Source organism: Lactuca sativa, chromosome 1, assembly GCF_002870075.4.
Source record: "Lactuca sativa cultivar Salinas chromosome 1, Lsat_Salinas_v11, whole genome shotgun sequence".
Lineage (NCBI taxonomy): Eukaryota > Viridiplantae > Streptophyta > Magnoliopsida > Asterales > Asteraceae > Lactuca > Lactuca sativa.
The window spans coordinates 109,607,088-109,625,504 of NC_056623.2; the positions used below are offsets into that span (position 1 = coordinate 109,607,088).

General features: G+C 32.5%; 1 protein-coding gene across 1 annotated transcript; it reads left to right on the forward strand.

The window, feature by feature from the left end:
- The first annotated feature begins 12,970 nt into the window (after positions 1–12,970).
- On the forward strand, positions 12,971–14,018 carry LOC111921476 (cytochrome c oxidase-assembly factor COX23, mitochondrial). Its single transcript, XM_023917057.3, has 3 exons — positions 12,971–13,130; positions 13,639–13,715; positions 13,827–14,018. Exons 1-3 carry the CDS (start codon positions 13,034–13,036, stop codon positions 13,872–13,874), a joined length of 222 nt encoding a protein of 73 aa, XP_023772825.1. The 5' UTR covers positions 12,971–13,033; the 3' UTR covers positions 13,875–14,018.
- The last annotated feature ends 4,399 nt before the right edge of the window (positions 14,019–18,417 follow it).

Here is an 18,417-nt window from a genome sequence, read left to right on the forward strand (position 1 = left end):
TCGAGGTCTTATGAGTTAGAAGTGGTTCTCGGGGATTGTACAAGACCAAAATGGGTACTAAGGGGGGTTCAAGAGCTTACTCCCTTGGAGTTTACGGCCCAAAGGCCACTCCTTGGGAGTTTACGGCCGTAAGCCTCTTGGCTTGGCCGTGAACTCTTGTTCAATCCCCAATTTTGATGTTAAAGTCCTTAAATCAATCCCATAAATTGTCTAGTGAAGGTCTATGGCTAATTAGGGGGTTTAAACCCTCATTTGGTGAGGTTTGGGGGAGTTTACGGTCCTAGCTTATGCTTGGGCCGTAAAATCTAAATTAACCCTCAAAATGTGATGTTTAATGGTCCCAAACTCGAAATGGAATTCCCTAAAATCATCTCTCAAGCCTAAACATGCATTGGAAGGGTTTTTGGGGCATTTTACATGGAAAAAGGGTGTTTACGGCCTGAGCATGTGCTTGGGCCGTAAACCCTTCTTAATGCCCTAAAACTTATGGTTCTGATGCTAAAACACTCCTAGGTAAAACCCCTAACTAGTATCCAAGCTTAAAAGAAGGAAATTTGGGACTTTAGGCCACTTTTTGGGTGTTTACGGCCTAAGGAGCTTCTTAGGCCATAAACTCCTTGTTCTTATCCCATTCTCACGATTTTTGAGCTATAACCACTATGATGCATGATTAGAACAAGTTAGGGAGGAAAATCTTACGTTTGGAAGCCGGAATTTGCGGTTTTGAAGTCGAAAACGAGTCTAGAGAGAGAAAGTAGTGAGAGAGAGTATGTTTGAGTGGTAAAAGGGTTCAAAGAGGTGTTCACCTTCCTTATATATGCCTCGGGTATTGCACCCGGTACACGACTACCCGATGCTAAAGTTTAACGGGGTTTAAACTTTTTACCCGGGTTAAGTGATTGAAAAATAATATAATTTTATTTCGTTAAAATGGGACTAACATTAACGAGTTATATTTATTTACCAAAACAAATATTCACAAGAAATATAAATAAATGCTTAGATATTTATTCATTATACGACTCCATATTACGGAACTTTTTCAAAATGACAGAACCCGTTAGCGGAACCGAATTATATAACGGAATAAACGTTGGGTTGTCACAATATCTACAAAATATGTTGGGTATAACATGGGTAGATGAAGGACGAGGGGTGAAAGCTGAAATAGAGGAATATTAGTGGTATGGACCTAGTGCCCTATAGGTTAACATTGGCAGCAATGAACCTAGTACCCTATAGATGAGGACTTGCAGCTGCGCCACAACCTGTAGATGTTGTTGATCTACGATAAACATCCTAGCAGCTGCGCTCTAAGGATAGTATCAACAGCTGCGCCTAAAGGACAATACCGACAGATACACCTCGTAGAGAATGTCACAATTTTGGCAGCTGCGCCTAAGTGAAAGAACTAGCTACTGTGCTTGATAGATGTGTCATTGACAATGATGTAATTCGTACCTATTCCTTAGGATAATCCTTAGGAATGAATGAACGAGAAATAGCTGATTCTTTGGGTAGATCCTTAAGAATAAAGAAGATAATGGGGATGGGTAATTGGGTTGATTGTTTGATTGTTTAAACATAATAATTGTATTATTGTGGGTTGAAAACCCTATGTACTCACCAGGTTTCCCAACCTGACCGGCTCAGTTTATTTATATCACAGGTGATGATATGAAGTCACATTACACTGAGAGATTAAGGAGATATAAATCACTAGTGTAAATAAATGTAAGTTCTGTTTATGATTATGTTTTTGTATTAACCATGACATCCCAAGAGTTTTAAAATGAATCAAAATACTTTTCTTCGGAAATGCTTTGATAACGTATTTATCAAGTTTTACTGGGAACAAATTCTGCAACACTTTAATGTAAAAATGTTACTCTGATTTTCAAATAATCATAAACAAAATCGGTCTTTTCTGGCCATGAAATTGGGGATGTCACAGTTAGGCCTAGCGTACCCCCAGTTTGAGCACTTTCCCCATTAAGTGCTTAATACCCATGTCCTTTACGTCCAAAATCCAGATCTAAGTCTGTAAAGATGTCCTAAGGCACAAAGTTGGCAACTTTATGCCTTTGAATGTCTCATACACACCCAACTACTCCATTAAGACCTTTCCAAGGTCATTAACCCATGCATGAGGCCAAATCGCCCATCAAGCTTCCATTTTATGGTACTAAAGGACCAAAGGACCTCAGATCTGTCTATCCCATCACCTGGAGTTGCTTAACTCTCAAAGGAGGTCCAAAATCATCCAAAAATGGACCATACAAGAAACCCTAGCTGGATCTAGAGATTTAGATGGAAAAGTGCAAGCTTTTTACCTGTAGAAGCCTTGCAAGATGACTACAATGCAAATTTTTGAGGCACCAAACCATCCCAAGCTTGCCTAGCAACACTCCTTCTTGAAAGAACTCCAAAATGGCCATCAAAACCTTCTTCTTAAGCTCAAATTCTCACTCTCACACTAGCTCAGCTGAAAGTAGATGAAATGGGGTTAAAAAGGCTGATAGGGTTTGGTCTAAGAGGTTAAAAGGTGTTTAAATAGGGGTCAAGTCCGGATTTAGGGTTTTGGCCTTCAATTGCGTACACCCGACATACCCTTACATACTCCCCGCATACGTGAGATGCCCCCACAATCACTTATGCGGAGTACGCTAAGCGTACTCATAAGTACGGTCGGCGTACTCCAAGGGACCATTTGTGCCAAACTTGGGAATCATCTAGGGTTTTCAAGTCATACCTGATTTAGGGCGTTATAACTTCTCACAAGCTCGGAAGCGTAAAGATATGAAATTTCAATTTATATCAGAGTTAATTCACAAACACATAACGAGTCTGATAATTGTTACTTATTACCAGTTGACAAGAACAATTAAGGATTCTATTAACTAATTAAATGGAATGATAAAACCCTAGCTAGGTGATCAGACTAACGAGAATTTAAAATTAAACATTCATTAAGTTCAAAACTGAAACAACTAGATAGAAACACACAAATAAAATCAGATCTGATAACTAATCACATTAAATGTGCTAATCTAATGCATAACTGAAAACTAGGGTTTTAGCCAGACATGACTATAAATGAATCTAAAGTAATAAAATGAAAAACGAATAAAAAATATGATCGTAGAAGTGGTATATGTGATCCCAATTTTTCCTTTTTTTCTCCCGATGACTTTTTTCGACCTTGCAAAACCTCGACACATTTATGCAAACGCAGATGTAAAAAAATACGATCGCAAATTTGGGTTTTCGGCTCGATTCGGACACGATTCTTCAATTTAAGCATTCTAAGTAACTCCTTAGCATCCTTCTTTAGTTCCAACCCTATTTAAGCTCCAAATATGCATCCAGCTGCTCCCAAAGCACCGCCCCACTCGAATTATCTGAAAACGACACAAAAATTCTAGTAGTACGGGAATTCTGATAAAAGACATGAGCTGAACATTATTTAAACTAATGACATGCAAATTTACAAAATATGATGCTAAATGCTAACAAAAACTACCCTAAAAGATCCATAAAATGACATCTATCAAATCTCCCCAAGCTTGAACCTTACTTGCCCTCAAGTAATTAAAAGATTAAACATTATAAACAAATGGAAAGATGTAGATGACCTAAAAAGAATTTAAAACAAAATAAAGGAAACTAAAAACTTGAACTAAAAATATTTCACTACTTTTCTCACATGATCAGATTTCACACCGAGGAAGCTCCAATGAAATCACTACCTAGACGACTGTCTCAACACCTTTATTGCAGATTCAAAATTCATTTTTAATAAGTCAAACCAAGCTTGAGTAAATAAATTTTACACCGAATTGAATTTGTGAAAACAAAGTATTTTTAAAATTAATTTCATGAAAATTCGTTTATAAAAACTTAGCTTGACCGACCCCGCCTTTTTTTTCCGAACTCATCCAATAAACGCGGCAAGCTCCATTATGGACAGAAAGTCTAAGCTTACCCATATGATTCCACTATCGAGGGATGTAACTCATTATACCATGCATATTCTTTGTCTTGATCAACTCTTCAGATTTAACTTTGCTTGGTCCCTGATTTCAACTTGAACTTGACATGGATTTAACTTTGAATTTTAGATTTCTTCAAGTTGCTTGATGTACCATTTTTAACATATATATTGATTGGGCACACATTTTACTTTGAGGCCCACCATATCATCAATACTTCAAAAATGATAATAAATTGTGTGGATATAACAAGAGTTCCCTCACAATCTCAAAAGACGCAGAAACTATAGGTTTCAGTACTTTAAGGAAACAAAATAGTTATTCAATCTAGGTTCTTGTTAAGGCATATAAGGGACTTATTTCTAAAACACTGTTTGTTTTTCCATCCCACACTTCCATTGTACAAATTATCCGACTCTTATGTTGGTTCATATTTTGAAAACATTTAAAGCACTTTTTTATATGAAAAAAAAATTTAAATTTATTGTAATGAGACTGTTATTTTCGGTTCCTATCACACTTCATCTTTACAAAGTCATCGAATGTAAATAATATCATGATCTCTTACAATTTTTTTTGATTGATTTTTTTTATGCAGAAACCAAACTAAACTAAAATAACTAGAAATAACATATTTTTGGGGTTTTTATTTATTTATAATGATGTAGAAAAATAAAAACAAAAAGTATATTTTTTGATTTTTTGAATTATTTTAAATGCAATGCAGCAAATTAAATGCAGAAAATAAATTTAAAAAATTTCAACCTAAAAACTCTAAAAATCTGAAAATTTTAAAATTTTTAACTAAAAATTTAAAATTTTATACTATTCCTTCCCCAAACTTAAAATGATGCATTGTCCTTAATGCTTAGAGATGACCAACTCAATAAAACATATAAAAGCATGAGGTGTAGCTAGGAAAGAATGTACCTAATAGATTTGCAAAAATTCTAATCTGGATGATGATGTTGTCGAAAAATCTGAATTTCAACAACTTTGAAGATCCTCTGGTTTCCCCAAGCTTGCTTGGAATTGCAACCGCCATTTTATTGAAAGCACAAAAACTAAAAATTACTCCTCGGCTTGCCTCACAGAAAGTCGCCCTTTCTTAAGGTCATTGGCTCGACCATGCCCGAGGACCAGATTGCCTATACATAAAGATTTTGGCACAAAACAATTAACATTAACATGTCCCCCAAAACGGCGCCAATTTGTTAACATGTTATCACGGGAGTATTAAACAAATAAAGTTTCACTGCTGGTTGCACTAATAATATAGCATAGGGAAGCATGGTCGAATCCTCAGGGACACAGTCTAACGGTTAATGCCTTTTCACATCAGGCACATTCTAGTCATAAACAAAAATTATAGAAAGGGGGATTTTGATTAAACTAAAAACTAAAATTGGAGTGAAAATAAACTAACTTTAACTCAGTAATAAAAACGAATTTAGTTCTTCTACGACTTTCCTAATCATGCAATCAGTCCAGGTTGATTATTCAGAATGCGTTATATCTAAGCTGGTACTGAGAAAAACTAAGAAACTCTAGTATAATCTCTTTTACCTAGTTAAATTAACCAAAAGAAACTCTTCCGTTAACCCTAACTTTTTACTATCTAATTAAACAAGCTCTTAATTAAGATCAAAAACGCTGCATTCAGATCTGTGTAAAATTTCCAGCAATACCCAATATTTCTCACAAGCTCGGAAGCGTAAAGATATGAAATTTCAGTTTATATCAGAGTTAAATCCCAAACGTGAAACCAATGTGATACTTGTTACTTATTAGTAGTTGACAAGAACAATTACGAATTCTATTAACTGATTAACTAGAATGTTAAAACCCTAACTAGGTGACCATACTAACGAGAATTTAAAATAAAAAATTCATTAAGTTCAAAACCGAAACAACTAGATAGAAACACACAAAGAAATCTAGATTTGATAACCAATCACGTGAAAAGTACTAGTCTAATGCAGAACTAAAAACTAGGGTTTCATCCAGACGTGGCGAAAAACAAATCGAAACTAATAAAAAGAAAATCAAGCAGATTAATCTTCTAAACTAAGTGTAGGAGATAACTCACAACCTTCAGAACTTTAGAAAGTGCTGAAAAGTGTCAGAAATCACCTTCAGAAGGTTTTTTCATCTTCTGGAACCGTCTCCCTCGAATCTGATCAGGTGGATCTTATTGATACGCACGACAAAAACTTTTGAAACAAGTTGGTAGAATCTCTGATCGTAGAAATAGGATAGGTGATCGTAGATATGGGGATTTTTTCTAGATTTTCCCTTAAATGAAGTATGATGCTATTTTTGAAGTTTCAAGAGTTGAGTCACAAAAATACGATCACAGAAGTGATATATGTGACCATAATTTTTCCTTGTTTTCTCTAGATTGATTTTTTCAACCTTGCAAAACCTCGACAAATTTATGCGAACGCAGATGCAAAAAATGTGATCGCAGGTTTGGGTTTTCAGTTTGATTCAGACACAACTCTTTAGTTTAAGCATACCAAGTCATTCCTTATCATCCTTCTTGAGTTCCAATTCCATTTAAGCTCTACGTATGGATCTAGCTGCTCCCAAAGTACTGCTCCACTTGAATTATCTGAAAATAACACAAAAATGCTAGCAGTATAGAAATTCTGATAAAAGACATGAGCTGAATATTATTTAAACTAATGACATGCAAATATACAGAATATGATGCTAAATGCTAACAGAACTATCCTAAAAGATGCATAAAATGGAATCTATCTGATACCTAACCATATATTTGTTTTGCAACTTGAATCCTAAACTTCGATAATTAATGTTTTTAGAAACTTAAAGGGTATTAATTATTAAAGACATAAAATTTAAAATACTAAGTGAATTATGTTAAATTTTTGTAGTTGAGAGCTAAATCGAATCTCATTACCATGCATCACCTTGTTCTTAAGGATCTACAAGAATCCATAACATTCGATGGTCATAATTTCAGAGAGTGGTATAGTCCTTTAAAAGATACTCTTATGAGAGCCTCAAGCCTAAGGTGTGAGGCGCGGCGTGGCGGCAAGGTCAAGCCTCAAGCTTAACGAGCCATGGCGAGCCATGACGTTTTTCAATGCGTGATGTAAGGCAACGATTTAGTATTAATTTATAATTATATTACCACATAATTATAAGTTTATTTTAAATATAACAACTTTTTAAAAGTGTTATATCAATAACTAATAACAAAATGTTAACAAAAAACACAATACTTGTATCCACGATTAGAAAAGACAAAACAAACAGCAAAAAAATATGTCTCAAATGAAAAAACACGCGCCATAACACGTCAGAACGCGCAATGACACGCCATATCATGCCTTGCCATGCACCATGCCTAACAACAATGTTATGAAGCTTTTTGTAACAGTGAAGTCATGCCTCACGCCATGGGACGCCTTGACGCGCGTCATGGTGCGCCTTTTAGAACACTGCTTTAACATGATATATGGTGTATGCATAAATGTGTTTCGATGATGTTTATGAGACAATTATGGGTATAGTCATTACTGGCTTTTGGAAAGAGCTGGAAGGCTTAGAAGCATTTTACATGTTTTGTTAGGTACAAATATGGAAAAGATGCAGTGATTTATGGTTTGAAACAGTTCAAAATCATGAAAAATACATAGGTTGAAGATAGTCATCCTATGTGCTATAAAACGCCATCAGATAATGGAAAGGAAACCTTTAAGCCCAAGAATTCCAAGAAGGCCCATAATAATGGATCATGTTTCTTCTGCAAAGAAACATGACACTGGAATAGGAGCTATCCCTCTTATCTGAGAAGAAAGTCTAGAGGGATTAGTAGTTCAAGTATCTACTATATAGAAGTTATACTTTTCATATATCACTCAAGTACTTGGTACTTAAAAGTTTAATTTGATATTTGTAATTGGATTGTAAATATTTCAAGAAAAGTAAACACATGAGCACAAGCAAGTTGGAACTGCACTCTCAGAGTTTAGTTTATTATTTATGCTTAGAACATAAAGGGCTTGTAACGTAAAATAGTGTTTGTTTTTGAACAATCTATTTTTTAATTTAGAATGTCTAAATATTTGACTTAGTTATCTTATTTAAATGTTTGATTATTTACTTAAATCATTTTTTATAACAATCATATTCATATTCCGAAATGATTAACTTCTATTTGTGAGACTAAATCTCTTAATTGAATTACAAAGTAAATATCATAATTTTAATAAACAACAAGTTCTATAAGCAAACACATTTGACTTAAACTTATTTTAAAATCAAACTTATCTAAGACATTCTTATCTTTATTATATAAATGTTATGCTTACATTCCAATTTCAAGAAAGGGATATTTGAAGGCAGATAATGTAGTTTATTTGATATATGTGAATTTTGTTTATATATAAAAAAGTCATACACTATGATGTATGACTTCCTTTCTAATGAATATCTAGGATTTAACAAATGATACCAAATCAACTTAATTGAAAGCTTTAGTCGTCGTCATTATATTTTACATGCTAAAGCATAATTGTGAAACCTTATTGAATCTTTCAAATATGAAATTGATATACAAATCGACAGAACCATCTAAAGCCTTAGTGATTATAATGGATGAACTAATACTTACTAATTGAAGTTTACTTTCTAATCCGTGGAAATTATATTCCTTTATTCTTTTGGTAAATATCTTAATCACTATCAAGCATACTCTTATTACTAAAACCATGGTAGTAAAAATCGTTCGGCGGTGGATTGGGGTCAAGCGATTAATCGGTTTGGCAGAGATTAATCGAATACCTTAAATTACTAATAAAACTATTTTAAAATATAATATATCCTTAAAAAATTAGTATTTGAAAATTTAAAATTTTGAAATTTTGAAATTTTTAAATATTTGGTATAATATTTGAAATTTTGAATATTTAAAAATTTAAAATTTTGAAATTTGTTAATTTTGGTGTAATATTTGAAATTTTGAAATTTTGAAAATTTGAAAATTTTCCCGCCTAGGACCGCCAAGGACCGTCGAAGACCGCCTAGACCGATCATGACCAATTTCCGCCAAACATCCCTAATCGTAATCAGTGGCAGGCCGCCAAGTGCTTAGGTTGATATTTACAACACTGACTAAAACCAACTAATGAGTAGATAAAACACTTTATAAGATTTTGTATGGAAAAACTTCATCCCTATCTTACTTAATTTTTGTGGGTTTGAAGCCTATGTTCACTAAAACTTCTAAACCCAAAATCTACTAAATACGTATTTGTAGAATATTCTAAAAGGGGATTTAGATTATTATATACAAACCCATTAAGAATAAGATCTCATATTCCTCTGAAAGCTGAGTTAACAAAAAGCAAGTTTCTAATGACAAAACAAGTGGAGGACACATTGAACTTGAAACAGCTTAACAACCATAGCATGATGTGGTAGCAGTTGACATTAGTTTTAACAAGGAATTGTTGAACATGAATCACCGTTATTTGTAAACTCAAATTGTTCACATTAATGGTAGAAATTATCTACGACTTGAGAAATATGGAATCTATCATTGATAAGTTCTTCTTGATGGTTTCTGGAAAATCCATCAACTACCAAAATGCTATATCAGATCTTGAATATGATAAATAACTTAGAGTCATTAACACCGGGATGTAATCCAAGTATGAGCTTGATTAATCTTCCTTCCTATATCAAGGCTAGAAGGAGTAAGTAATTCTTGGATAATTAGTTTTACTAATTTCCAAAAATGGTTTTTTCCTATTCTGAGGATGAATTTTGGGCTCTAAGTATAATCAAAACGAATCTTCTCTTCTAATAAAAGACTCTTAAATATGCCACATGGCTCTTTTTTACAACTCTACTTTGCCACATGGCACATTCTCCTTCACTCTTCCCTTTAAGTCCCGCCTAAAAGCTTCATCCTTGATGCATTCCTACAAAATAGGCATTTAAGTTAGAAACTATTCAATTATCCCATCAAATCAGCAAAAAAATCATGTAATTATCTGAAATTGAATTATATTAGCCAATAAATCAGCTAACGTAATCTCATCAAAAAATTAAAACTAATAATATGTTCTTTGACCCACCGAAACTACATTCTCTTTCTGTATCAACGAGGTAGCAGCTTCTATTTTGTTTCTGCATAGGCTTGAAGATTCATTCTCCATCAGGTAATTACTTGTGTTTTTTTTGCTTTGTGTATGGTTCATTTTGTTTATATCATATTTCTTTGTTGATGTTCGGTTTCAGATTCAGTTACATTTCTTTATGTCGATTAACCTATATGCAGCAAGTTGTTAACAATACATACTACATAATAGATAAACGTAATATCTTCAATTTTAATTTGATTTTAAACGATTTTGTTTCTCAGTTTGTTCCTTAATCCTAGCGTCTTTGAATTTATAAATAATTCTTATCTTTCTCAGTGTTGACATCAAATATCCTTTCATTTATCAATGCTCTGTAGAAACTGAAGAAAAAAACATTAATATTCACATCAGTTTAATATGAATCTTCAGTGTATGTCCTTCTCTGTGTGTTCATTTTTAATTTGTATGTATCTATGTATGTGTTATGTTGACGTTTGTTTGTATAGAACTGTATTTATGTGCTTTGTTAGAACAATATTTATGAAAATATTACTTATGTTTATTGATGCCAAAAAGATGTTAGATGGGATGCTTATGGAGGATTCTCGGTTAGCTGACTAGAAAGCTATTGATACAAATTCCGTTTTAATATGTTTGTTTAAATGAAATTTGTTTCGCTGTCATTGTCATTATTCCTGTAGGGACGGAATGGTATTTTATTAAATAAAGCGAATAACAATCCAAACAAATGTTTTCAGTTACAAAATCAATGTTTATGACTGAAAAGTACATTGCTATTGCCTTAACTTTTAGAACATACTAATAAATAAATTTTAGTAATATGTTTCTGTTTTTTGTTTCAATCATTATTAGCTTTATTCTTTTAATATGAGTATAATGCTATCAGGTCATCCATTCCTCAGGTGAAATTCTTACAATACAATGCCTTAATAAGAAATCTTTTCAAAGTACATTGTTCTAATAAGAAGAAATGAAAGTAGAATGACATAATAAGAAAGAGTTAGGAAGTAGATTGTTTTCCAGGTGTTAATTAGTAATTTCGTACCTACATTATCAATCAAGAGTCATTTAATTTGAATATGAACCTGGTGCAAAGTTGGCTGCTTCTATCCCATTGTAGTTTATAGAAGCCTTGTCATAAATCCTAATAATATATAAATAAGTCTCAAATAAAGAATCCAATCAAGGTTTGAAAGAAAAAAATCTTAAAAGTCAAACCTTGCTCGATTCCACTGTCAAATAACATAAGGTAGATGTATTTTTTATTTTATGTCGGCCAAATAAAGAAAAAAATTGGTAAGAATGATCAAATTGACCAAAAAAATCAAATGGTCATTTTAACTAAAAAAAACTCTACATTATTATTATTATTATTATTATTATTATTATTTTTTGAGTATTTTATGTCAGTATAAGGTTCTTTTTTGTTCATTTTAATTTTAACCCCCAAAAAAAGTATACTTTCTAGTATAAGAGATTCATATCATTATAACAATATTTTTTGTTCGGTTTAAGTTTTATGTAGGCCAAATGACAAAAAGGGTGTCAAAATGGTCAAATTGACCAAAAAGGCAGAAATTGTCATTTTCACTAAATTCTACAAAGAGCATTATACTTCTGTGTAGGGAATTTTCAAAATTTAACAACACCACTTTAGAATTGTACAATGATATAACTAGGAATTTTTTTTTTTTTTTATCAAAGTTATGTTATAACCAATGTTATCACATAGATATACATAGAGAAATAGTATGCAATGCATACCTTCTCTATGAAGCCCGCTTGAAAATATGAGTGAACAACACAATTGCCATGTATAGCTACAAGAAACCCAACAAAAGTTTAATTAAAGTTTGATAAACTATAATTTTGTATGTTTATGACAAGTAAATGTTATAATTATATAGCATTGTACTTTGATAGTATAATGTTATAATTATGTATGGTATGACAGTTAATTAGTTCTACATGTAGAACATCAATCATGCTACTGGATTTCTAAACTATGATTGGATTAATATAATATGAAGACATAAATAGAAAACTATAATTATCAACTTATTAGAGTTCCTTCAAAAGGGGCTGACTTTGAGAAAAAGCTTGAAGGGACATTACATTCAACATGTTTTGCGTGGGTTTAAGTACTAGAACCTACAAGATGATAGTAGTAGACATAATTTATAAACACTAAACGATTCATATTGAAAACAATTTATTTCCCTGTTTGTATACAAGTGTTTCGAAGTTTACGCAAAAAGTGGTATTTTTATTTATAACATCTTTTATTCTTAATTTTCATTTGTACATTGTTATATATTTTTAATATACGTTTATTGCAATAAATTAATTTGTATTTTTCCATATACCAATTTTCTTTTACTTCATTCATTATGGTTGTTTTATATTTCATTATATAATATCATCATTTTTTTTTTATTAATTTACACATAAATAATGTCCCAAGAATCTTAAAAACATCACATATTTATTTGAAACAATCATTATAAAGTTACATAACAATCACATATCTTTGTCACTTAATAATTTTTAAAAAATAATTGAATAATAATCATGATCTTAATTGTCATAATTCGTTAAATTTTATAACCGTGGTTTCCCACGGATTATAACCTAGTTAATAATTATAAATCCGTGTTCTCCTAAGTAATGTCTTCATTTCAGTATATCACACGTGTCAAAAGAGATTAAAATGAATGAAAAATTACATGTAAAAATAAGGTACTTGGCAAGAATAATAAATAAGTTAACTATATTTGGGTTTCTCTAAATATTTGTAAAAATAAGAGGCCCAAAAGAATCAAGGTAGGCTTTGTCCAAATACAAAAGGTCAAACATATTGACAAGCTCTTCTAAAGATTGAGATCTAGAGAGAAATAGCCAATGGGTTCTTCTTCTAAAGATCAATTGCCGCCATATCCGAACGCAGCTCGAATCTCCGATTCTCAATGCTATTCTCAGTACACTGCTTCTCTCAAATGTAACCATACTCTTTCTATGCGTCGATACTTTTTCATTTCGGTAAATTTGTATCGGTTTCTCCATAATTAACGAACCACTATAGTTTTAGGGTTCATTCAGTTTTAGGAGCTCTGCTGTTCATCTAATTTAGGGCTTCTCTTGTTGCGTGATTGCTTAATTAGGGCATGTTCGAATCATGCTTGTTATATCCAAAATTTTCCTTGATCCCCACATACCGATTAGATAAAGAAGAAAAATCCCTTTTAGCATCAGTATTTTATCTGGTTTGGGAAATCAGTACAATTGGTGCTACTGTTTATATTTTTGGGTGTAATTTTTACTAAAAATGGTCTATATCTTTCTTTGATGATTGTTAGTGGCATGAATTTGAAACTATCGGGTGTTATTTAGGAATCAAATGTTTTTCTATTTTAAATTTCTTCATGCTTGTTTATCTATATGTTGGAATCCATCCCTTTTCTGCACATATTTTTGATGATCATTAGTAATAAGTCCTGAATTCTCAGGTTTGGAAGAATTTAGCTCTGATAAAAGCAAATGTCAAGAACATTTTGATGTCTACAAGGAATGCAAGAAGAAAGAGGTTAGTTTTACATGTTCCTTTATCTTTTTTCTGGCTCTTTTATATGGATTTTCAAAAAATGGTAGATTACTTTTTATTTTTTATTTTTATTTTTATTTTTTGGTGTTGTAGAGAGAGGCTAGATTGGAGCGCAATCGAAGTCGATCACTTTTCTCATGAAGCTTCATTAATGACTCCTAACATTTCATCCTTTTAAAGTTGTGAGCATTTGAACAAATGATTATGTATTACTTTATTAATGTTTTTCATAATAAACTTTGTTATGTACTTATGTTAATAATACTAGTTTTTTGTTTGCGAAAAGATGATTTTAAGAATTGTTATATTTTCTATTTATATGTATAATAATTGTTACACCTTTCATGTTAAGTATAATGTATGGATTTTGGTGAAAATCGTCAACACAGTGAACATATGTTTTATGTGTATAAGCATATTTATGTGATTGGTTATTTGAGTGTTTTGTTTTGTAATTTTTTGGTCTAGAAATAAAAGATTGGAAGTGAGTCCATGTAATTTACTAAAATGAAGATACATATTTTGGTACATGTTGGAAATACAATGACATCGTATGTAGGAACAATGAATAATGACCTAAACAAATTAAAAAGTGTTGCTATATTAGTTTTTTTAAATGCGAAGTTTTTAGTAAGAAATACATAACTATGATCTATATTAGTTTTGAGAGCTCATGTTTTAATTTGTAAAGTAGATATCGTTCTTAATATGTGTCACTTGTAATTTCTTTTTAATTTTCAAACAATGTTAACTATGTTGAACCTCAAAAAAAAAATAAATAACATGTTCATCATATATATATATATATATATATATATATATATATATATATATATATATATATATATATATATATATATATATATATATATATATATATATATATATATATATATATATATATATATATATATATAGGGTTAGGTTTATTTGATACCACCTATATTTTGTGAGACCGTGAGACGCATTTTTTTATTTTTTTTAGTTAATTTAAGTTCCGAAAATAATATTTAAATTTTTTTTTTTTGATTTTTCCATTTATTTTGCATTTTAAAATTATTTTTAGAATATATACAGTGTAATATTCTATTTAGAATACTTCACGTATTTTTTTTATTTTTTTATATTTTTTTTAGTTAATTCAAGTTCCGAAAATAATATTTAAAAAAAGAATTTTTAGATTTTTCCATTTATTCTACATTTTAAAATTATTTTTTAGAATATGTCAGTGTAATATTCTATTTAGAATGTTTCACGTATTTTAAAAAAAAAAAAACGGAATTTTTTTTTATTTTTTTAGTTAATTCAAGTTCCGAAAATAATATTTAAAAAAAGAATTTTTGGATTTTTCCATTTATTTTGCATTTTAAAATTATTTTTAGATTTGGTCTCACGGTCTCACAAAATTAGAATGGTCTCAAATGAACCTGAATCTATATATATATATATATATATATATATATATATATATATATATATATATATATATATCTTGTTGCTTTTTCCCCTCCTTTAAAACGACAATATATTACAAGCAAAGCTAACCCTAGTAGTATTAAAATTTTCACATCCATTACTAACCCAATCTAATTTGTCCAACACCAATTTTGAAACGAGAAACAACATCGATAGATCCGACAATAAATGACCCAACCTGCTAGCAAAAAGTAACCTAACCTGCCAACCCAAACAAAAAAAATTAAATCCAAACTATAGTTAGGAGGCTAGGTTATAGTTAGTAGCCTAGGTTGAGATCTTAACCCAACGAACCCAACCAATTAAAATGGTTGGACTGGTTGAAATTCTGAACACATTTTAACCCACAATTAACAAGTTAGGTTGAGATTTTTAGCTCATATATGATTTAGTTGAAATTCTCAAATCGTTTCCAAGTTTAGGTGTTTCCATTGATAATTCCTAAGTACGATTTTCAAGTTAAGATGAATCCATACCGGTAAGTTAGCTCTTCAATTTGTTTCATTCTTAATTTGTTTCCGGTTTAAGTACTTACATTTAAGTTGTGTGATATGTATGTGTGTGTGGTTGTGCATGTCTACTTTGTTGTTGGTGATGTGTTTTAATGTATGTTGTGTGTGTGTATGTTATGTGTATGCAACTACAATGTATGTGTACATGTGTGTGGATGTGAGAAATAGCAACATACTTTTGGAATGAAAATATTTGGATAGTATTAAATAACAACATGTTTTTCAAATGAAAATAGGCCAACACACCTAAAATGGGTCAACACGCTTAACACATTTATGTAGCACATTGGGCTAGGTTGGAAGTCTTAATCAATTTAATTAAATAGGTTTGGTTGAGATTCTTAACCATTTAATAAATAAGTTGAACTTGAACCCAACCTCATGTCGATCCTTTGCCAACTATGCTCCTAAAGACACAACCATTTGATAAACATTTTAACATGATTTGGGAGCTTTAACTTATCCATGAAATGATTCACCTCTTTGATGTTGTTTAAGCTCGTATATTTGATGTCCCATTAGTTTTCAATCTTCTTTCACAAAATTTCATTAATGGGCACTAGATAAGAACATGGAGTTTCTTTCTCAGTGCCAAACACCTACTTTTAGACCTGGCAATGGAGCGGGTTTGGAGCGAATCAGCCTTGATCCAAACCCTTTTAACATATTTCAAAATCCGATCCAAACCCCTCCGTAACCCGCAGGGTTTTAAATAATCAGACCCATACCCTTATCCACCAAATCAACGAATATCCAAACCCGCCCCGTAACCCAAAGGTTTTTTAAATAATCAAACACATTTTAATTAATTCCTAAATTAAAACTTCTTAAATAAAAAAATCTATACTATATCTTAATACTTAAAATAAAAAATTTTTAAATAAAAAAAATTGATTTAGAAAAGGACATTACATACTCGAGGAATTTCAGTCGGAATTAAAAATCACTATTGCAACAACTTTGAATTGATTTACGACTGTCGGTTGTAATGATAACGAATAGCAATTGCCAACTTTTTTCATGTTAAAAAATGATTTATTGAATTAGAAATGGACATGACGATTTCTAGATGAATATAAATTGTAAGACATTTTGATTCTTGATAGAAGTCAATAAGTTTAGAAACCGACTTATCGATTCCTATGTAAAAGCGTTTGTTTCTTTGGCCTTTGCCTTTGGACTTCTGATTGTAATTAAAATTAAACGTTAAGAAGTATAAAATATAAATGTATAATTCTAAAATTTATGTAACGACCGAAAAATTCCAACCAATTTAAAGTTTTCAAAACAACCCGATTTCATTAATTTATTACAAAAAGGTTTCCAATACAATTTATTTAGAATATTCCCAGAATCACATCACAACATAAACATGAGGAGCGGTACGATCACGCCTTCGCCTTACCACGGTCTCCTGAAGAACCTGAAAAAACATTAAACCACAACTGTAAGCCCGAAAGCTTAGTGAGATACCCCCAAAATACCAACCACACATACGCCCTTCCAGGCCATGACCTTCCAGTCCAAAACATAGTGTCTTCCGTCCCATAACATAATAGCATACATATCATAACAGAACACAGAACAACCATGAACTTCGGGTCTACTGTGAGACTGGTCCGCCGCACCGGCCAACAGTCCACCTGGTCCACCCTCCGAGTCTAGCCATATACATCGAGTCTACAGTGTGATTGGTCCGCCCGCACTGGGCCTTCAATCCACCTGGTCCACAATCTGAGTCTACAGTATGACTGGTCCGCCCGCACAGGGCCTTCAGTCGGTCTGGTCCACTCTCCGAGCCTCGGCACGTCTGGTCCGCCCTCTTGGGGCGTACAGCCTATCCGGACCGCTCGCTGGGCCTCCGGGACAACCGGTCCGCCCTGGGTATCTTGGCCTACAGCACAAAGCAGGACCCGTCTCAACCCATCTCTAGTCCAAACAACCATGTGCACATAAACATACAATCATATAACAATTCACAGTCAACAAGCCGATCAAACAGATCACATAGAATATCATCATCCTAACCAGGATACCGACCTAACCGGTCACTAGCATAGCATCACCCTACATATCAGGATACCGACCTTAACCAGGTCTCTAAGATATACTATCCTAGCTACCAGGATGCAAACATATCAAAGCAGTAACATAACAACAAATACCCGGATCTCAATCTGATAAAGGGCCGGCCTTGGTGCCTTAGACCCTGTTGATATAGTGAGGATAACTCACCTCGCGATTGCCGAAACTCTGAACTGAAGAATCAGATTCCCGAATCACCGACTCACCGAAACTCCCGAACTAGCCATCATAACAAAATAATCATTAGGCCAAACATACATCCACTTAATTGGGCCAAGGCCAAAGTCCAAATCTTCTACAAAGCCCACTATTGGCCCAATTTACCAAATTGGGCCCTCCGCACCAAATGGGCCTAGATCCAAGGTCCATAATAATAATTGGGCCCAAAATACTCTGTCCATAATTTCCAGCTATGGCCCATAAATCCAACAGCCCAAACTATAAGGCCCTAAATTGAAAATGCCACAGATGGGGTACGCTCTGCGTACCCTTCTTGGTACGCTGGGCGTACAACAATGCTCGCAACATGGGATCGGGACACTGGCCCGCTACGCCGGGCGTACTCATAGGTTACGTGGGGCGTAACCTCACTGTTCAACAACACCATATAA

Coding starts and splice junctions, on each gene's coding strand:
- LOC111921476 (XM_023917057.3), top strand. CDS start 13,034: ATGGGTTCTTCTTCTAAAGATCAATTGCCGCCATATCCGAACGCAGCT. Junction 13,131..13,638: donor GTACACTGCTTCTCTCAAAT/GTAACCATACTC, acceptor CTGAATTCTCAG/GTTTGGAAGAATTTAGCTCT. Junction 13,716..13,826: donor AGGAATGCAAGAAGAAAGAG/GTTAGTTTTACA, acceptor TTGGTGTTGTAG/AGAGAGGCTAGATTGGAGCG.